The sequence below is a fragment of the Chaetura pelagica genome, unplaced genomic scaffold, assembly GCF_000747805.2.
Source record: "Chaetura pelagica isolate M959 unplaced genomic scaffold, ChaPel_1.0 scaffold17, whole genome shotgun sequence".
Taxonomy (NCBI): domain Eukaryota; kingdom Metazoa; phylum Chordata; class Aves; order Apodiformes; family Apodidae; genus Chaetura; species Chaetura pelagica.
The window spans coordinates 3,104,729-3,127,663 of record NW_009970726.1 but is presented as its reverse complement, the minus strand read 5'-3'; the positions used below and the strand labels follow the sequence as shown (position 1 = coordinate 3,127,663).

General features: G+C 39.9%; 1 protein-coding gene across 1 annotated transcript in view; it reads right to left on the bottom strand.

The window, feature by feature from the left end:
• Nucleotides 1-22,935, bottom strand: part of GPR158 (G protein-coupled receptor 158) — a gene marked incomplete at its 5' end in the record, with an annotated part of 170,975 nt that overhangs the window by 25,001 nt on the left and 123,039 nt on the right. The window contains one exon of the mRNA XM_010007023.1: nt 16,669-16,778. Within this exon, the coding sequence (XP_010005325.1) occupies nt 16,669-16,778 (110 nt within the window). The remainder of the gene's footprint in view (nt 1-16,668; nt 16,779-22,935) is intronic.

The window sequence follows — 22,935 nt, the reverse complement described above, 5'->3', positions numbered from 1 at the left end:
GCTGAAAACACACACAGACAATTTCAACAACCTTTTTGAAAGTCAGAGTAATTTTCTAGTGATTTGCAATAAGGTAGCTGGTCAAAACCTTATGCCAAAGCTTGTATTTTTCTTCTTAAAATAGTCACACTACAGATAGCAAAAGTCTTGCCACAGAGAAAGACCAAATCCAGGCCAAAATAAATTTGAGGGTGGTTATGTCTCTTGATTCAGAAAGATTTTCTTCCCTTTCTACTCCTTCTTAGTGCACTGGCAAGCACTGCACTTCTCATCAGAGAATGATAACACAACTTAAAAAATAACGAGTACCTTTTCAGCATGTTTTAATGTGGCCACAGAAACAAAGTATCTCATCCCTTTTAAGCTATAACAGTAGATATTCTGATCCGCTTCAATAATGTGAAAAGTTGCAGCTTTAAAAAAAACAACAAACATAAAATTTTCAACAGGACTGTAAGATTTTGCAATTAACGGCAGTTGCACTACATGTTTCACCACTGTTATAAATTTAAGATACTAGATTATTAAGGTACTATATAAGAACAATGCAAGGCTTTTTTATGGATCAAAAAGCAGTGAACAAAAATTTAATCAATTTGGATGAATTACAGTTCACTTTGCTACTAGTTGTTCGTTGTGAGAACTGACCTATATAACTATAGTATATTTATGGAACAGTAGATTTTGCTTTTTGAGAAATGAACTAATAATAGTGGTCAACAACTGAAGAAAAACAACATAAACACGATTTCACAGACAAATGTCTTAATGTTGAGAGATGGATGTTTCATTGTTTTCCCCTTTGTATCTGATTAGGTATGTGGTTAATATGAAATTGTAACTTACTTCATACATGCTACACTGTGGATTGAACAAGATAAAAAATATTTCATATCTAATTAATTTACTAATTATTTTATTTATAATTACAAAGCAAGTTTCTATACTAAAGAACCACAAAATGAAATGTGTTTTTATATGATCTATTTTGTCTCATTAGCTGCTTTAACAACATTAAAGACTATTAATTGTATTCATAATAATTTCATACAATTCTGCTACTGATTTACTAGAGCAGGATGTCAGATCCTACAGTTTGAAGGCCAGTTGTAGCTCATTTCTCTCAGGCTGGGCAGTCACTGTCTGACATCCCTAAAAACCATTAATGAGCAGCAAAGGTGTTTGTACGGTCTCCCAGACTTCAGCAAGAAGCTTCCCCATCCTAGCTCTAAAGTAACAAGCTCTAATCACAGAGTCTGAGATTGAGTTTGTCACCACAGGAGCTTCAATGATCAAATTATTTCTCTGAACACTCCACTTGGAGAAGGAAATAAAAAGAAGACTAAAATTAATTTCACCTTAGTAGGCAAATTCTGTTTTCCTTAGACAGTTTCTCATGCTGATGAGATTTTCTTGAGGAGCTTCATCTCCCTGTGACATCTTGTATTAGCTGTATTTGGAAGATACTAATGATAGAATTATTTCAGAAAAGATTGGGTCAGTAGACTTCTCTGATATAACTGATCCTGTCCAGTCCATCAATGGACCACTGAGCAAGCTCAGGAAGAGATCTGGGAGATGGCAGTGGGTGACAGTAGACCTGGAAAAGATCCACAAGCTTTAAGGCAAAATTCCCAAGAATTAGAGAAGACTATAGAGAGTTGGAAGCAATTTCAAAATTCACTAAGATCAAATCAAGACCTGCCCTACAAAGGCATGGTATACGAGTGAAGAATTAGGCAAAACCAGTGCTATTTCTAGCCTGATATATCTAGTTGCCTTGATTTTTTTCCATTTAAAAAAATCTGTTACCTTGGTTGGTCAAACAGATCCCTATTTTTCTGAGATTCCTCTTTGCTTTTTTGGATGAGGCTCCTGCAGCTCAAAGCTGTTTCTGACTGTGGGTCTAGTGACATTGTCAAAGGAAATTCAAGAGAAGTATTTTTCAAAACAAACTGATTTAAGTATATTGCCACAAAAAAATTCCAGTGAAAAGAAAGAGACTGGGAGAAGTACTGTATCTGTGGAGTGCTCACTAAAGCACTACGCACAAAATCTTTGGCACTAAAGTATCTCCTCACCAATTTACTTGCAAGCAATTGTTTCCTTCTCTTCTTTGAAATGGCATTCCCACACAATACTTTAAAATGGCAATCCATTATTAAAGATACAGGAAGCAAACATCAGCAATTGCAAGGATAGAAACTTCCCTCATCTTTATAAAGTGTAACACATCACTATTGTTACGCTCTTCTCTTTCTTCCGTATCTTTTGTAGTGTATCTTTTCCTTTTACTTTACTTCTGTCAAATTGTTTCAGAGCTGGAAGCTATTGTGAACTGGTAGAGAGAGGTTCATACAGCTGCTTCCACACTGGATGACCCAAAGCATGTGAACCTTTACATATCCAAACAAAGCCACAAAAATCTTCACATTTTTTTAATCTCATCATTTTACTAAATCCTAAATTCCAGCTAAGGCTGATGAGATTTACGGAAGCAGAATTTCCAAGACTCATGCTTTTCCCTCAAATTAGTACAGTTAATATATGGCAAAAAATATTTTTCTAGTCCATTTAAATTAACCATGCACAGTGCTTACACACTGGCACTTAAGGTTAGCTACCTTTTCCTAATAAAAAAAGAGCGATTATGAACAAGAACAATCCAAATTTGCCTTTCTTGTCAACCATGAGGACACTGAGGTTGAGGAATGGGGATAAGCTGAAAGGTCCAGTCTTTGATGTGTTCTTCTCTCATTTACATGCATGCATAACCATGGCAGATGTCACAGAAAGAACCTGCCCTCCTCCTTCACTTCCTTTAGGCATAAGAAAAAGAGCAACCACACCCTCTGGACACAACCTCTTCTCAGATCCACAATACACACTGTGCTTCAGCAGCACTCAAGAAGAGGTGCTGGGTCACCAGTACCTAATTGTAAGATGTAAAGATGAGACGAGTTAATGAATGCTGTACAGCAAACTACAGAAAGTAAGATAACTATAACACTTAGTTATAATATTTGTTGAGAGTTTTGTGCTCACTTTCATAAAATGAATGTTAACTGCTTTATAATGTGATTGACAGGCAGCAGTGTTTTATATCAAGTCTACTGAAAATGAAGCTCTTTATCAGCATTGTGTTCTCCTTTCACTTGTGGAATAAAATATTAACATTATCTCATGGTTGTGCATGCAGGTATCATGGCTAAGACCTTCATGTGTATTTGATAGGAAAGTTTATTCTTCAGCTTGTCTGCTGAAGATAAGATTCAAACCACTCTTGCAACAGATAAAATCAAGAACATCTCCAGCTGTCATGAGATACAGCACTGTTAGCACCAATAGAAAATGAGACCACAAAGAATGCTAACTCCTTTGGATAAAATTTCCATGTGCTAAAATACTGTTATTATTAACAATCTTTCTCTGCAAATGTGTGCCTGGAGTAGTTTACACGAGAGGGAATGAAAATTCTGGCAGGAGTATTAAAGCTCATCAGGCATTTGGGAAGTTCTAGTGGATCTGGTAATTTAATCCACAGAATGCCAGGGTAGCCATGGTTGGAAGGGAGGGATTAAGAAATTGCCTAACCAGTTCTCCTGATCAAAGCTGCATCAAACAAGATCAGGTTATTCAGGACCCTGTACAGTCAGGGTTTAAGTTACTGGTCTATGTTAAGCACCTCCCACAGCAGGGAACACGCCAGTTGCTGCCATGGAGGAGCAGTGACCCTCTCATAGAGAAAGAAGCCCAAAATGCACATTAAATACCAAAGGCTTTCACAGCAGCTTCGTGTTCTTCCGTGCAATCTAAGCTCACAGGAGATACTTAAAATGCAGGAACAACACTTATACATACACGTCTACCTCACATTAGCACTTGGTTGGTATTCCTGCACCATCATGGCACAAGCCCACTGTCTCCTCTGGGTCAGATACAGGCCATCTTGGACATGTCTAAATTTTCAGTCAAAGACACAAAAGCAGTTTATAAGCACAAAGACCCCCAATATATATAAGTGTCATTTTGGTAAAGGAAGAACTGTAGACCAGCTGTCCAAAGCTCTCAGTATCTCTGATGGAACTATGGGTTCTGGGCAAAGATAAACAAATACCAGAATGCACATGAGAGAAACAGCAAACATAGGAACAAAGTTCTAAGAAAAGTCTAAACAAACAGCGACCATTACCACATTTCCCTCTAAATGAGAAAAGGATATGAAAACACATAGAATGGTCAACAAGGATTTTGTGTCCAATCTCTTACGCATACCAGCAATCCTGATGGTGCACCTGTAGATTAGATGTGAATGCAAATCCCAATATAGAGTAAAAGTTTGTTCATGGGGCTTCCAGCCCTCAGGGGGGCATTGTAGGAATCAAAGAAATTGAACTGAGCACCAGCCAATATTTCTATGGAGGGACACTGACAAAGTTTCCTTACAAGAGACCGAGTCATAGACAAAACTGAACATAACATGTAGGGTTGCAAACCCCTACATTTTAATACACCCAAATACTTAAAAGGTCAATGTCTCTTTTTCATGGGCATAATAGGGTTTTATTCATCAGAGGCCAATGTTAGCTGATACTCACAAGAAGCCATCAACTGCTAATTCTAAAAAAGAGTTTGACAGTCACCGCCTACAAGGTTCCCAGAGTGATACACAGGCTATTTTCTTAGATAGCGAAGTATGATTTTCAAATTGAATAAAAACTTGGAAGTGACTTGGTCATTGCAGCCACATTCTCCAAAGTATCTGAAAAAGTGCAGAGGAGCAAAGTCCAGAGCTGGATTAAGTTAATCCAATTTCAAAGAAAAAAAAAGCTTGCCCAGTCTAAGATAGAAGGCAGACTTACTGCTGAGGAAAGATCCTGCATAAAGTAATTAAGGTTGTTACTAAGGGAAGGCTGGGACAGTGTAATTCCAGCCTTTTTAGAAGTTTCAAGGCACTCAGCACTATATGGAGTTTTGTTCAAAGCCAACAAGAAAGTGATATCTGAGGTGCTTAAAATTATGTCACCAGGAATATATGATGGTCATTTAGAGACAAAGGGAAACCATAGGAGAGCTAGAAAATAACATGGTTTAATAAAAAATGACCATAAAATATAAAGTTCAGTAGAGAACTTTTTTAAAAAGTAAGAACAATGGCATGGAAAAGAAGATTCTAAAAGCTTGTCATATATGCCAAAATTAGAAAGACAAGTCAAGCAGAAGAACAGAAGACCTCCTGCAAAAATGTAGGCACAAGTTTGTTTGGAACACCTAGAAAAAAACCATCATAGGTTTTTAGTCTTATTTCAGTTTAGGCAATAGTACCAAGAAATTCCATCCTTATACATGCTATCTCTCTTTTCAATAGCCTTGGTGAACCTGCTACTGTACCTTATGACATTGGCTCTCAACTGGAGATCTCACATTTATGCAGTTTGAACTGAAGTGTGACTTCGGACAGGTAATGCCAATTTGTATTATTCAAAACCAAACAGTAGAAAACAATGTCAGACTAATGCTGAAAAACACTTCAGAAAGAGACCCTGGTCCACATATGCCAACAAGGCAGCATCAATAAATCCCTGACTGCTTATTTTGTAGAAGAGAAAGCTGAAAACAAGAATGCCTGCACTGGTGAAAACTGATGCCAAAGTCAGAGAGGCTTAATGGATATATAAAAAGATAGGCAAGCAGAAAAAAAGCTTAGGAAGATTTGTGGTCACAAGAGTGGCTGTCACTTCCCAACTTCGTCCAAACTGATGCTTGAGGCAGAAGCTGCCAAAAGCACGGGCTTCACCACTAGCAATGCTGCACTCACGCAAAGTTGTAACCTACTGTCCACACACTCAGGAGGAACAGGTGGCATCTCCCAGAAATCCCAACAAGAGGGAGAGAGATTGTTTTGCTGGAGAAGATCTCAGAAAAATAATGGATGTTGCAGAGGTCAAATGTAGAAGATGGCTCCATCAGAATGACTATACTGCTATTAACTGCCAGAGCACAGCAGAGGTGATAGCTGGGAAAAGACCCAGAAGCCCTTGAGTAACTCAGAGCTGCTAGCTAACTTAATTCACATGTTAGAAAAAGGCACTCAACGTTTTACACTGATTATTAACTGCTAGTGTTTTTATATTTGCTCAGAGACTCCAGCTTGAATTGTATACAATTAACTGCAGTTCTGTACAAAGGCTCACCTTGTGCACGTGAAAGAGGCAGGACTCAAGTAAAGAAAATCCAAACTCAGCTCCACATAAAACCAGCCAGTGCTCTGTACTGTAATACTCTGCAATAGCAAGAGTTTTATTTTTTAATTTATTTTTTGTGGTAATTTTTAATTGAAAATATCACAGATTAGCTCTAAAAGCAATAGCTTGATAACTGAATTAATAAATACTGAAGCTTTCTTTAGGACCTACTGTCTATGTATTCCTGAACATTAAGCAGCCAAGACAGCATTGTCTTGGCCTTTCCACTTCAGATCATGGATCTAATACATTGCACCCAGAATTCTTAGAGCACCTTGGACATCTTTCAGAAAAGCATATGTGAGGATGACTCACCAATATGAAGAAAAGGCTGAAAAGTTTTACCCCTGTGTATGTTGCAGCATGGCAACACTGCATTTTAAGTCACTAGTGGCTGGTACCATTGGTCGGATAAAGACTCAATTTTTCAAGAATAATTTTTAGTCTTCATAGTAATCCAGAAAACAGCAACAAGTATCTGAGACCATTTGTGCTAGATACCAGTTTTTCTAGTACTAAAGATCTGCATCATGGCAAGTGATCAGGACTAATTTCAAAGTAGCTGGTGTGTCCCATTAAACAGTACAACTATAAATATGTAATTTTATTTTATAAATATGCTCCCAAGAGACCCATACTAACATAAATGCTATCATTTCTATTGTGTGTTAGCAAAATAAAGACCAAATCTAGGACTAACCAGTAAATTGTATAGCTTGATCAACTGTATCATAGAATCATAGAATCTTAGGGGCTGGAAGGGACCTCGAAGATCATCTAGTCCAACCCCCCTGCCAGAGCAGGGTCACCTAGAGCACATCACACAGGAACTCATCCAGGTGGGTTTTGAATGTCTCCAGTGAAGGAGACTCCACAACCTCCCTGGGCAGCCTGTTCCAGTGCTCTGTCACTCTCACAGTAAAAAAATTTTTCCCGATATTCACCTTGAACCTCCTATGCTCCAATTTACACCCATTACCCCTTGTCCTATCACTGGTCATCACTGAGAAAAGCCTAACTCCGTCCCCCTGACACTCACCCCTTACATATTTGTAAACATTGATGAGGTCACCCCTCAGTCTCCTTTTCTCCAAGCTAAAGAGACCCAGCTCCCTCAGCCTTTCCTCATAAGGGAGATGTTCCACTCCCTTCATCATCTTTGTAGCTCTGCGCTGGACTCTTTCAAGCAGTTCCCTGTCCTTCTTGAACTGAGGGGCCCAGAACTGGACACAATACTCCAGATGCGGTCTCACCAAAGCAGAATAGAGGGGGAGAAGAACCTCTCTTGACCTACTAACCACACCCTTTCTAATGCACCCCAGGATGCCATTGGCCTTCTTGGCCACAAGGGCACATTGCTGGCTCATGGTCATCCTCCTGTCTACCAGGACCCCCAGGTCTCTTTCACCTACACTACTCTCCAGCAGGTCAGCCCCCAACCTGTACTGGGACATGGTATTTCTCTTCCCCAAATGCAGAACTCTACACTTCCCCTTGTTGAACTTCATCAGGTTTCTCCCCGCCCAACTCTCCAGCCTATCTAAGTCTCTCTGAATGGCAGCACAGCCTTCTGGTGTGTCAGCCACTCCTCCCAGCTTAGTGTCATCAGCAAACTTGCTGAGGGTACACTCTATACCCTCATCCAGGTCGTTGATGAAGATGTTGAACAACACCAGTCCCAGTACCGACCCCTGTGGGACTCCACTAGTCACACACCTCCAACCAGATTCTGCCCCATTGACTACAACCCTCTGACTACTTCCTTTCAACCAGTTCCTAATCCACCTCACTACCTGATCACCAAACCCATACTTGATCAACTTATCTACAAGGATGCTGTGGGAGATAACAGATCATCACATTTTTCTATACTGATTCCAGTAATTTGCACTAGTATTTAACTACAGAATAACTTCCAAGAAATGATTCAGTCTTGATCTGAAAGCAGCAGAAAAAAATCCTCATTTCTCTTGTTAGGTTGTTCATTAGCTAAACACCCTTCTGAGGAGAATTTGTGCCAGATCACTCATTTGAATTCCTCTGGCTCCCAGCTATCAGATCATATTAAACCTCAGACCAATAGATTAAAGAGTCTTTTGTGACTACTTTTTCTCTCCTTGCTTGTTAATACACCACACAAGAAGTCATCTCTCAGTTTTCTTGCTGATCTAAAAAACAGATTAGGTTTCACAGTATCAAGCACTTTTCCCAGCCCTCAAATACTTTCTGAACCACATCCATCTATTGCACATCTCCTTTGAAAATGCATCTCAGGAAGAGGACATAATGCATCTGTATTAGTCTCAAAGATGTCACCTCCTGCTGCGAAATCAATTCTCTACTGATAACATTTAAAATTCCTATTCTCCTGATTGTTTTCTCTTTAATTACTCCCTACCTATAATTTGCCTTTTGACTGTATTCAGCTGTATATCTTTGACTAAGCCCAAGTTACCAAGCAATAGCAATTACTTTACATTACTATATTTTCTGAAACAAAGTTTGCCATTTCACTAAGCTTTGTGCTAGCCACAAATTTCATGAGTAATCATTTTGTGCTCGGTTCTTCATTGCAACTGAAATGCTAAATAGTATCAGGCCTACTCCGGATCCTGCACAGAAGCCCAAAGAAGCCTGCCCTCCAGCCATAATTTTTCACTGACAATCAGCATATGTGATCTGCAAATCCCTGCTTCCCCTTAACTGTGGTCAGCGGAGTGTGTGTCACGTACTTAAATCCCTCTTCACATTCATCCACAAATAGCCTGTAATTCATGTATTGCAGTGCAATGCCTGGCTTCTCTTCCATGCCATAATACCACCCAGCCAACAGCTGGGCAACAGATATTCTGTTCCACTGACCAATTCTGTCCTTCCTGTGGAATGAGAAAAAAAACAGCCTCAGTCTGTAGAGCTACACTACTTGTACCACAAATGCATGTGAAAATGAACACCTATCTGGAAGGAAGATGCTGCTGTATTGTACCACAGCATAAAGTTGTGCTATCTGAGGGGTCCTGGACTTAGATAAGGTCTCTGAGAGGATTTCTGCCAGCTCCACTTCTGAAGCCCCTCTGCTATCATGAAATCTGATGTGTAAAACCAGTCCTTTCTCCCATTATCTGCCATGGTGCTCCTGCATGCCATCAAAAGACATCTCAAAGGTCTGTGATACCTGTGGATCACTGCAGAGGGCCTTCCAAACCACTGTTGTATTTTTTTTATAATCATGACAGCAATATAAACTAATATTAAAACACCAGATACTTTCTTTATTTTGTATTCAAACTTTCCCAGCCAAATTTGGTCTGTAATGATAAAGCAAAATGTGTGTTGTATTAAGGTAATTTTAAAAAGCAGCCCGTGGAACTGTACAGCTGTATCTATGATATTTTAATATAAATAAAATATTAATAGCAATATGGATGAAAATATTTACAGGATCACAATGCTTTAATAATTTTACATACTTTATATGCTACTGTTTTTTTGCTTAAAGCTAATGTTTATTAGTCCCACTTCTGCACTGTGCTTTGTCAAGATTAACTCTGCACTGAGTGAGTTCCTTTATAACAGTTGTGCTACAATTTATTAGTTTATACATATGAAAGTAGGTATTTTATTCAGAAATATGAAACAGAACCATTATGTTGTCTACTCAAGGCTAGTTACTGCCTGAGAATAGCAGGGATAGAAAAGAGCTAAACAGGCTTTTAATAAAATAATTTTGTTGGGGAAAAAAAAGCCATAATAAAACAGATTGTGACTGTTATTTAATCTAGAAGAACTACCAAAATGAGAATTCCATCTGGAATGTGCATCATGGAGGAACGCTGTGTGGAATTTACTGAACTCTTTAACCTGCTGTCTAAGGTCCATAAAAATAAATAAACAAACTAGCAAAGGTTTGCAGCAGGACATAGAAATTAATTATACTAAGGAAATTAATTAATTAGGTTAAAACATGCTACCAATAAAACAGATTTTTCCATGATCAGCCTAATTAGTGAAACATTGCTCCTTATGAACTCCTTACGAACTCCTTACTGTATGTGCTAACATTCTTGCAGCAAGTCCAACTCATTTCCTCCCTAAACTGCATCTCCCCACCTATCACTCTCCCCCAGCTCTTAAAAGGCCCCTTTCCTCTGCTGTTCCCTCCAGCAGCCAGACAGGAGGCAGAGGGTGGGAGCAGCCAGCAGCTGGTGCCCCCTGACCACCCGGGACACATCAGCCATAGAGGGACCTGCTGATGCTGCAGGTTTCAGCCTTCGCTCTGTGGAAACGTTCATCAGGTCAGTTTTCCCCCCCGACATTGTTTTTCACATAGCTTTGAAAGACTTGGTGTGTGCAACCTCTTCTTCACTGCTATTGTTGAACTATCTTTTTTCATAAAAAAGAAGCACAAGTGATGTGAGTGTCAAATAATGCAAATGTCATAAGAATCCACTTTTCCATGTACTGCTTTACTTGTTTAAACAAAGATGGGTAAATGTGCCAGAAGTGACAAAAGCAAGTGGAAGGGGACAGGGATGCCCTACTCTGACAGACGATAAACTTTTTCATAATTAAATTAAGAATAAATACATAAAATACCTGATACCTTTCTTTTTTTTCCCTGGGTCTTTCTTTTAGTCAAACCTAGGTACCTCTCTCTCATCTGAGTCATTGCTACAAGAAAATGAAGCTGACAGTGAGGTGACAGTACTACAGGAAGGCTCTTTTTTAATCCTTACAGTTTTCATGCTGCCTCTGGCTCTGATATTCAAAGCAACATCGTGGAGCTCTTGCATGATCACACATTAAAGAGAAGAGGCAGAATAGGGAGCTATGACTGCAAGAGCATCAGAGAAGTGTGGAACTCCGGCAGCCCATAGCAAAATGTATATGGCTGCCAGCCCTTCTGCCAAGTTCTGGCAAATTTCAGAAGCTTCTTGAGTTTATTTTCCTCACGAAAGAGAAACTGGCAGTACAAAACAAGTATCTTCTCTGTGCAGGATGTTTATTTTCCAAAGTCCAGCTGCCCTTCTTGCGCATGCCAGAACGATAACAAGCAGTGCTTAGGCAGCACTGTTCAGCCAAGGCTTCAGATGGGGTGTCTCCCCTCTCTCCAGAAAAATGTCTTCATGTCTTCATCTCTCTCTCTCCAGGGATCTGCACAGACTTGTGTGCCAGACACAGCACTTAGTGCTTCTCTGCAGGAATGACTAATGGCAGCTTCGTGTTTGCCACCACACTGCTTCCCTGTACCTGCTTAGGACAATGCAGTCAAAGACCAGGGACCATTTGAACCTCCTATCCATGGAAATTACAGAAACACGTTAATAAGGATACTCAGGATTATACCTTTGTTATGTAACTGCACAAAACTAACATGATTTTTTATCTGTTTTAATTCATACACTAATACTACAAAAAACTACCTCACCCAAGAAAGGAGTACTTTGAAATTTATGAATCTTGGGGTCAAATCTAACCGTGGTTGCAGCTTGACTGCTTTCAGGAGGAAAAAAGGGAAAACCACTCATTTATGGAAAGTTCCATAAATCCTTTTATAGGATGGGAAGAAGAGGCAGACACATTCTCCTTCCAGGGCCTAGGGGAGACTTATAGCAAGTTTCAGCACAAAGAACCACTGAATATATCCTTTAACACACACCTATAGTGTTTGCAGCAAGTTTGTCTCAGGATGCTTGGTCTTTAGAATGGAGTTCACAGTGACAGGTCCCTTGGCTTTCTTACAGCTGATGCTGTGATTTAATTAATGGAACATAATAAACAGGAATACGTGAGCATTTGACATAAGATCACAAAAACTGGATTCACCAAATGAACAGTGCTGCATAAATATAATAAAGATCAAACCTCTCAGGTGCTAAAATACACTGTTTCCTGGGAAGAGAACAACAAATTGTCAGAATGTTTATAGTAAGCCCCTGCTCTATGGCTTGATTAAACCATCTCTTTTCTTACCTTGGAAACAGACTCAAACATCTATTCCTGCCAGTCAAGTTACTGCAGTAAAAAACAGTTCCAAAAGGCAGTATCAGACACTCAGGACACTGCATTTCTTCAACAGCAACATCTATCTCCAAAACAATTTCCCCCCCTTTTGTTTTACATGGGATGAGAACCGCTACACACCACGTCCAGATGGCTCAGGCCATCAGTCCAGTCTGTCCAGGTCTCTCTGCAGAGCCTTCCCACCCTCAAGCAAGTTGACACTTCCTCCCAGTTTGTCATCTGCAAACTTAATTAGGAAGCACTCAATCTTCTCATCTAGGTCATCAATAAAGATATTGAACAGGACTGGACCCAAACCTGAGCCCTGGGGGACACCATTGGTGACCAGCTGTCAGCTGGATCCAACCCCATTCACTACAACTCTCTGGGCTCAGCCAGCCAGTTTTTAACCCAGCAGAGAGCGTACCTATCTATGCCATGTGCCATCAGCTTCTCCAGGAGAATGCTGTGGGAGACTGTTGAAGGCCTTCCCAAAGTCCAGACAACCTGCACAGCTCCTCCCTCATCCACCAGCCAGGTCACCTGATCATAGAAGGAGACCAGGTTGGTCAAGCAGGACCTACCTTTCCTGAACCCATCCTGGCTGGGCTGAATCCCAGGTCTGTCCTGCACTTGCCATGTGAGTTCACTCTCCATGATTTTCCCTGGCACTGAGGTCAGACTGACTGGCCTGTAGTTCCCAGGATCTTCTTTCAGGGCCTTCTTGTAGATGGGTGTCACATTGGCAAACCTCCAGTCATCTGGGACCTCCCGTTATCCAGGACTGCTGATATATGATAGAGAGGGGCTTGGTGATCTCCTCTGCCAGCTCTCTCAGTATTCTCGGGTGAATCCCATCTGGCCCCATAGACTTTTGAGTGCCTAAGTGCTGCAACAGCTCTGACTGCATCCTCATGGATTATGGGGGGTTGTTCTGCTCTCCAATCTTATGTTCCTTCTCAGGAGGTTGAGCACTCTGAGAGCAGTTGGTCTGATTGTATGAAGGTGAAATATTGGCCTAGGAACCTCCCAGCTGTACAAGCACCAGCTAGAAAAGTACTGTTTGTACCTTTCAGCACCATGCTCCCCACAGTTATTTCTAGATGCTATCAGCTGTAAGCTACCCTATGTTACATACAAACACACACATATGTCTGTATATATATACCAATAGCTTTCTTCCATTTTATGCTTTAAAACAGAAACAATAATTGTGTATTAATCCTGAAAACAAGATGGTAGAAGTTCACAAAATATTAAAAATAATTAAATTATTTATAAAATTATAAATAAAAATAAGCCCTGTTCATATAATACAGGACTTGGAAAAGGAACACAAAGAGTCTTCAGTCACAGAAGTATATTGAAAGATGCAACATCAGCAGCTCTTTTAAACCCTAAAGGTTAAATTTGAACCATTGCTATTACTTTGAATTATTTTGAATAATTCAATTGTTGAGGAAAGTACTGAGTTTTATGTTCACAGCTCTACAGTTAGGTTTCTTAAATTAAGCTCATTTCCTTATCCCCATCCTCTCACCCCCATAAACATCAGGTCATTATTTAACAAGGCACAATGATTAAGAAAGAGGTAATTCAAGATGAGGCAGAAATTGACTGTGATGGGTGGTCAAAGAATGAATCAGTACCTGACTTTCCTGTTCTTTTACTCTCATTAAGCATCTGCTTTTGGCTACTTTTCTGATTTCTCCTTGATGCCTGACCCTAATGAAACCTCAAAGACCTCCTGAGGAAGCGGGGACCTTCAGCCACAAAGATAACAAGTGCTTCCATTGCCTTCTACTTGGCTTTGGATAACCTTCATGCTCCAGTGCTACTCAAAGAACCTAATGCATTGAGAAACAGAGCTTTAGACTTTCTTGTTATCATTAGTAGCTGTTTTTACACAATATTGGTTTTCTCATTAATCTTAGAAAAATCACAAGTTCCTTGCTAGCAGTCAGTCTTTCCCCCAGGCAAGATACGGGCTACCTGCAGGAGGGAACCAGTGCTTATAATGAGTATTTGTGGCGTGTGCAGTAAGCCAGTCTTCAACCCTGCAATGACTGTGGATTGAATTAGATCTGCCAAAAATTCTTACCAAATTTCTACTAGCATCATACTACTCTTAATATGTAACGGTTGCAAATGTATATAATAAAAACATATATATATAATTAATTCAGTTTTGCTGGGCATACTCCCTGACTGAAATACTGAGTACTAAAAAAACCCAACAAATATAATGAATGTAGGACATGAATGTTCAGGAAACCAGGGTGGAAAGCAAAGATGGATCCTAGAGAAAGTAATTCTGGGTTACTACGAGAAATATGTTTGGGTTTTTTTCTTTTCATGTTTCACATGGAAATATAGCATTATTCAGGTTGAAATTACCTCAGAAGGTTATCCAGTGCTCAAAGCAGGTTTAACACTGAATCCAGACCAGGTTGTTCAGGGCTTTATCCAGTTGGGTCTTGAAAACCTCAAAGTATGGAAATTCACAATCTCATGTGCAACCACCTCCACTGTTTAATTTCCCTGATAGTGAAGATGTTTTACTTGTACAACATTGACCCTGATGCTAATCGATATTATATAAAGTTGAAACCTCCCATTTCAATTTGCCATTGTCTTTTGTTCTCCCAATATACATTGCTGGAAAGAGCATGGCTCCATCTTCTCAGTAAGCTCCTTGAAGGTGTCACATAGCTGCTGCTAGGTCCATCTCTTCTCCAGGCTAAAGAAGCCCTGTTCCTTCAATCGCTACTTGCAGGGCAAGTGCTCCAAGTCCTGACCATCTTGATGGCCTTTCACTGAACTCACTCAAGTTCACTGGGAGAGTACAAAAGTGCACACAGCATTGCAGATATGGTCTAAGACATGATGAGTAAAGGAGAAAAGTAACTTCCCTCTACCTTCTGGCTGCTTTCCTGTTGATACAGGCCAGTTTGCTGCTATATTTCATTGTTTTGTGCTGATCAAGGCTGAAGATGTAGTTCATTCTTTCTTTCTTATCCAATCTTTGTCCAGTTTGGTGACCCTGTAAGCACCGGTGCCAAGTAACACCTACCAGTTGAACGAGCAAAGCAGAAGTGCAAGATTTTCTGTCCGATTTTCCTGCCTGTTTTCACTTCATACAAATAGAAGATCAACTAGCCTGTCAGGATCTTGCCTCCTCACATCAGTAAAATCACATAACCATCCTGTTAAGAGTAGTAGAACTGCAATGACAACGTCAGTCTTCCATAGCCTTAGGCTGTTTCTCTCATGCAAGTAAAGTCACCAGTTCTGCTATATCTCTTCTGTAGTGCCCTAGCTGTTATTTCTTTTGCATCAGAAATTGTTCATCCCAGAAAATATCATGAGGGTGTGGGATTTTCTGGATTAATTTAAATGCAAAGATGTGGCCAGACACAGCAGTCTGAATTTAGCGGCCGAAGTGTACACTTGCAACAAGGGACATAAATAAAAAGGGAGCTGCAAGAAGAGGCTCTATTTCAAAGGGAAAGCAGTTTTCCACCTAGAATGTGACAAGCCAATAGTGCAATATGAAACACAAGATATTCTCAGTCCTTATTCAGTTTATGAACAAAATGTCAAACCTCCTCTATCTAACATGCCAACACTGTAATGAAACTAAGATAAAAAGATGAGCAAGCCTACTTCATTCAAGATGTCTAAGTACCAACATATAAATACTGCATATCTCTTCTTCAATAAAAATACTTGCAGAATGTATCAGTAATTTTTTTCACCAAAGTTAAAAGAGGAAGAAGCATTGGGATTTTATCCACCATACCCAGAAAAGGTTGCATTTCTTAAGAGGACAGTGGAAGTGGGATTTGAAGTTGGGTCTTTGAATCTTAATCTCTGAATTGCATGTGAAAGCACTGCCAGCTCGTGGAACCCAGAATTTCCCACACATCTTTGCTGGCAAGCATTGATGCTTGTGAATGTGTAGCCTGTCTGCCTGAAGAAAGCAGCCCTTGACTTCTGAGCCATAAGAAAACATCATAAGTATTTATGCCACAGGGTATTGTTTTATTCCCCATTGCTGTATCTAAACACTTGGAAAGCATCTATCTATGAACATTTCAGGAAACTTTTAAGCACTCTATGAACACTTCTGTGTGCTCCTATATTCAAGAAAAATATATTCACCTTCTGTGAAAAGGAGGTCTTGCACAATTTTACAGCTGATGTAAATATTTTTCATTAAGTCCTGTCTGCATTCAGAGTTCTCCACTGGGATTAACAGCATATCATGTGAGCAGGAATAGTGAGGAGAAATACGCAGTGATTTTAAAAACCAGAAACGGCACTTGATTGTAAGAATATTTACAGCTCTTCCAATTGAAGTGCCCACGCAGATTGCACATACTCCCATAGAGATGGAAATTAATAACATGTGAAATACCTGTGCAGCTTGAGCGTCACAGTTCCATAAACAGTAGCAAAGCCCAGAAGACGAACCCATCTTAGGAGAACACAGCGAAATACACTTGGCTCAAAATACAAAATGACAACCTATAGAACAGAAAGACAGAGAGAGCTTCAGTACTGCTTTAATGCAAAAGTTGTTCTTCATTCAAATGCAGAATAGTTGCAAAACAGGACAGCAGACATACTGCAGTTCGTACTGCTGTATATTTAGATTTTCTAGTAAAGTGATGAGATTATCAGATCCACCAGCTGGCTCAGTTCTAGGCACCAACTCCTTTTGAAGAGAGCTGGCAAAAGCCCTGTGACAGACTGAGAAGTGACAACACTTTTAAATGCAATTCCACTGACTCTTCTTAACCGACTGAAAACATGTACCCAGAGAAGAGGACAGAACCAAGACATTCTCCTTGAGCTACTCCAGTAATACGCAGCTGGTTCAATTCTGGTTTGATTCTGGTATTTACTAGGTTACACTTCAAAATCACTCCTTCTAATAAACCTAGCAAAATTATAGCTGCTCATTTTTCTTTGCCAAGTATTCTGCCACACTAAAAATGATTGCACTTGCCTCTCCCTGTCCAATACCTCAAAATCTCAATGTCATATTTGACTCGTCCTTATTCTTCCCCATATATTTTCCCTAAGCTACAGCAGATGCCCCAATGCATCACCACTTTCTTAAGAGAAATAACCTCTTTGTTCATGTATGGACCACAGAAAAGTTGTTCTAGCCCTTTGTTGCATCTACCAAGTAGCATGCATGAGGACAACACTCAGTGAACAGTAACATAAAGATACTTCTGCAGGCATAGTGTTTATGAAAGTATCATTACTGAGTAAAACACCACCCTCCTCTACAACAAGGCTGTTCAAATGGTGCACTCAGTCATGATCAGAACCAGGAGTCCATTTCTTTTCATTCCAACAGATGTTGTCCCTGGTGCCCCAAGGGATGATCCCACGTCCCTTTCCAGTTGTGTGGCCTCACCAGGAGCCTGCTTGTCCCAGGAATTCAGCTGTAATTGCCCTTATCCTACCTGCAGACCTTGCTTGGTCCAGCAAAGCAAGATCCAACGCATCCCTCCCATCTGACCAGAGCCTGGTAAAATGAACCAATGTATCGTAACAAAATAATTAGGTAATTCTGGTCTAGAGAAAGAAAGCACTGAAACATTTCAGGCCATCTGCCACAGCTTCATTCAGTCAGTAAATTCTGGCAGTAGAGGTAGTATTGTGCCTACCGACTGCCACATGGTATTATTTTCCTAAGAAAATGCTTTTCTGTGTGAGAATTCAAGCCCAGGATATTGGCCAAAAGCCCAGGACTACATCCTTTGGGTGACATAGACATATTTAGGAGAGTGGGGGCAAAAATGGCAGACATGTGGGCTGAAAGAGAGAGAAGAAGCTGCTGTGCTTTGCTGGCATGTTTGATATTTTTTTACAGCAGAAACAAGCTATTTCTTTAAAAAAATTCATTTGTTGAATCAAACCATGGAGCAAAATTTAATCTGCTTTCTTCACTGTTATTGGACAAGGTAGACATTATCTGGGAATATGAAAAATTCTGCACGTAAAGAAGAGAACTGCATGCAGCAAAAGGCCCGCTTCTCTTTGGAAATCAGCTGGAAAAACAAAAACCACAAACACGCATATGTAAGTGTAGCAACCAGCAAGAAGTTCCTCATAAAGACCTGAATTCTAGTAATGACCTCTTATCCTAATATACAGTTATACATATTCGGACAGTTGCAGCAGCAGAGCGAAGTCTGTAGTAGCAACCTGCATCCTGAGGTTTGCCAGGGAGTTGAGAACACTCTGTTTAATCTCTGATTCCTCCAAACTAGAAAAACAATGCCAAAAAAACCGCAAACCAAAACAAAAGACTGGCATGCAGAGACTGAGAACATTGCAAAGTTGATCTGAAAGCACAATTTTTCAGATCATTGAAATGGTAAGGTCTGAAAACTTTCCAGGCACTGAATTTTCTGAACAAGGGCAACAGCTTTCTTTGCCATGCAATCTGACACAGCAGTTTTATCTGCAGTTGCTTGTTGAAATATTAACTGCTTGTGTCTAGAAAATCTCACTGATTTGCGCAGAACCATTTGTGTGAGCAGCTGAGGCATTTGGCTAGCTATCAGCCAAGAAAACACCACTTCAAACGCATATAGTTTGGGCTGGTATGTGGCAGCTCACCAGGAAGGCTGCAGAGGCAAGGTGAAAACTCCTTGTCATTTTCCTATTTGAATGCAGACACATTTTAACTACTCCTTTGACCAGTGGTCAGTCACATCGTGGAAGTAAGACTTGATCCAAGTCTGATTCCCTCTTGAGCCTTCCTATGTTTATATGATGGAGAATAGTTTCAATGCTCTCCCAAGAGCCAACACATACTTCCACTTATTCTTTCATAATCTGCATATGGTCTGGCATGGACCAAGGCTTTGGACAGCTATAATTGCTACACCTATGTTTTGCTGGCTTCTTAGGCTTCCCAGGAGGTAATTCTAAGAATATATCATTCCCATGAGGGCTCACCGGGATGTTTAGTTGACTGCCCTCTCTAAGCTTTTGTCAGTATTAAATCTCTTATAATCACAGTAAATTTTAGTGACAAAATTTAAAAACTGAATAATCTTTAATGGATTGGAGCCAAGGGCCTGCAGAAACACTGACCTTCAAGCTCAGTACACCAAAAGATATGCTCAAGTTTTTCATTTTAGTGGAATCACATTCTCGTGAAGAATATGTATCTGGTGAAAAGTGTGGCTCCATCTCTCACTCTAGCTGAAAGGCAAACAAAAAGTACAACACATAGGAGTTTTGGTTTTGTCTTATATCAGCCTCCTCTGTCTTCTGGCTACCAAAACCCATATTCCCTGCTGTATTCCCAGAGGTAAGACTTCCTTAAAGCGAGAAAAAATATGCAGCAATGGGTTGCTGAGCTTCAAGCTAGGAGCGTAGGATGAGCACAGGATTCACCCACACGCCCAGGCTGCTCTCAAGAGAGTAAGGGAATCTCTCTGCAATTCTAAAAGACTTCTCTGCCCACCAAAAACTGACAATAATTACTTTTCCCTTTTTGCTTTTATAATGCATTAGACCATGACAGCAGCATAAATCTCATTAAAAAGGCTCAGAGGTTTTGCTGATTAATGTCACAAAACCTATTTCGTGTACATAAGGAAATGCAGTAACCTCTGTTTCGTCAGCTCCTGAAATTCATTTAAATACTAGATATCAGCTTCTGTTCCTTAAACATCAACGGTCTGGGGAAACAATATTTGGAAACCGAAGAAGGGAAGTCAGACAATGCCTGCCCATGTACCAGTTCCTGCAGCTGTGCGTGAGGCTTCATAAACTGTGCTTCATCTCTGTCATTTGGGCAAATGCATTTAGATGTTTGCTTTTAACCTCAATGTGTTTTAAGCTCTTACCACCCTTCACCAAAACATTGTCACGCTACCATTTGTGGAGTGGGAGATGAAAATACTTTCTAAGGTCACCAGCTAACTGTCAAGTATGTTTAAGAGCTGAAGAATTACAGACATGGAAGAGAGACTTTGTTTGCTGACACAGCAATCAGCCAGTTCAGTGATTCAGCTGACATGATGAACAGACACACACTCTTTAAAACAACATCTGAAGTTGATACAGGTTCCTTGCCCACTTCGGCAAATTCTTGGTATCAGGACAGGTAGGCCCATAAAAGTGCCAAGAGAACTAATGTTGAACAACTTAATGTTCAAAAGCATAACACTGTCCTCACAAAAAAAAACCCAAGCAAATGAGTTTTATAGCCTCAGTGCCGTTGTTTCTTAAAATGAACACATTTAGAAAGTTTCCTGAAAACTAAAAAGAACAACAACCAACCAACCAAAAAACCAAGAACTCCCCAAACCTTATCAGATCTCTATAATGCAAACTGAGCAATACTTCTATGCAACATGAAGTATTTTTTTGTTTTTCAGATTAACTTCACTGTGCACATTATAAAGATGATTAATTTTGCCCTTCATCTTGGGCACCAGATCCAGGTGAAAATGTTTCAGTTAATACTGTGTAGTTCCCCAGGGTGCAGTGACTGGTATTCTGTCTGCCTAAATTAGGCATCTAATTTCTGCCCAAACTGTAGGGTTCTAGTAAATCAGCCCTACTAATGCGACTTCCATAAACAATCTATGGATGAAAGCAGGTACCTTGGAGAGCCTTAAAGAAGTTCAGGACTTCAGCTACTTGGCTAGAATCTTGGCCTGAAGGCTTCAAATACACATTTCCACTGACTAGAAAAGTATGTAAACATCTATTTTAGGAAAGTTGCTTCCCTATATGTCAATTAATAACCAACATTAGGAGGACTAAGTCAAACACTCTGTAGCCAGCTCTAACAATTTTGTGATGTATTTAAGGCAAGTTGCTTTTTACTCTGATTCTTAAGCCATTAAAATCACATTAATAGATTAAAAAGTTATTTTCCTTTGCAATCATCAATTTTCTATCCTCCATGCTGAGAGAGAATGGGCAATACTACAATAGCGCAAAAGATTGTTAAGTCAAAGAATAAATATTTTTTAAATAGATGGAACTGGCAGTGCTACAAAGCCTAATGTGAAAAATTTTGAGCAGGATCTTATCTCAAAAACTCTCAGTGTTTACCTTCTAACTCTTTTTTTTGCCCTCAGTTATGGAATCATAGAATGTTTTGAGTTGGAAAGGACCTTTCAAGACCATGTAGTTCTCAGTGTCATGGGCAGGGACATTATCCATGTTAAGATACGTGGAAATGAGACACAGAGTTTAGAATTTGAGCATCAGATTGATGTGGTTATGAATTCAAGGTGAAAGTCATGTACTTAATAAAAAAGCAATGCAAAAATATTATTTTTTTTCTCATTAAAATTTTGGTCAGTTAACCCAAAAAGCTTTACAGGAAAACTATCTACTGTTTCATTTAACTTCAGAATTTCCTACAAGTACCCTGCATAGTGCAATGCAGGACACGACGCAGTCATTTAAGATAATGCCTTTTGGGCTAATTCCATTAACAAGCATATAGGAGATACTGTGAAGAGATCCATCCGATCTGTTACACTGTCCAACACCATCTGCCCTTCCCTGATTGCAATAGCTGTCTTGGGCTGTCTCCAGGCAATTCTGCTGTGAAACAAGCCCTCAGACGCTTCCTCTCAGTGTCCCGCTGTGCTTGGAGATGGACACTCTCCTTTCTTCTGCCATGTTTCAGCAGTTTCTTCAAACACATAAAATATCCTCCAGGGTAACCTAGTGTATCAAGTCACCTATTAATGCTTTGATCCTAATACTGAGCAGGGATTTCCCGCAGCAGAGGTGCTGTTTGCAGTGTTAGCTCAGCTTGCCATCCACACTCATAACAGTCTGGCACTATGCTTTCTAGAAAAGGGACCAATCCACGTGTATGTGGGCACACTGCCATTGGAACAGATGGGCATGAATGAAGGCATTCGTGAGCCTGTGTACACGATGGGCACCACATACCACTGTTCAAACCATGATTCATAGCTTAGAGCACCTGCTTAAATATTAGTAAATGCACAACTCATTATCCAATCCTGGCCTACCAACAAATATTTCAGGTGCAACTACACAAAACATTGTAGAGGTATGGTAACAGCTGAATACATACTTAGGCTAATTACATAAGAACACTTCTCTCCACCTACATCCCATTTTTTAAAACCACATGTGCTTTTTAAGCTATAACATTTTAGTCTAATAGGCCTATGGACACACAGTACCATCAAACCCTGTTATCCTTGCAAATCTCTCCATTTTAAAGCAGAGTTGTGCTGGATCATTAGCTCAATGTCTCTATAAAGCATACAGTTGCTGCAGGAAACCACAGTAGGTGCTATTCTTGCCTGTAAATTGGAACTGAATCAACTCTCTAGTACACAGTGTGGGAGGCACTCTGCTGCTGGGGGCAATGCATTTCAGATAAGAAGTCAAAGTCAAAATACTTATACTTAAGATCTTTTGGGCTTCCCCATAAAAGAAGACAAGTTTTTCCTAGCCTCCCACACAAAGTCCAGCTTGAAATTTTGCCTACTGAAATCCTCTTTTTCCTCCCACTAGACTTTAAACTGTAGATAGGTTTTCTCCATTGCCTGTCTTAAAACTTTTATTAAATCTGTGTCTGTGTTTCAGCAAAGACATGTCTTGCCTGTAAAGACTTTGGAAGTCCACGACCCAGTATAAGTAC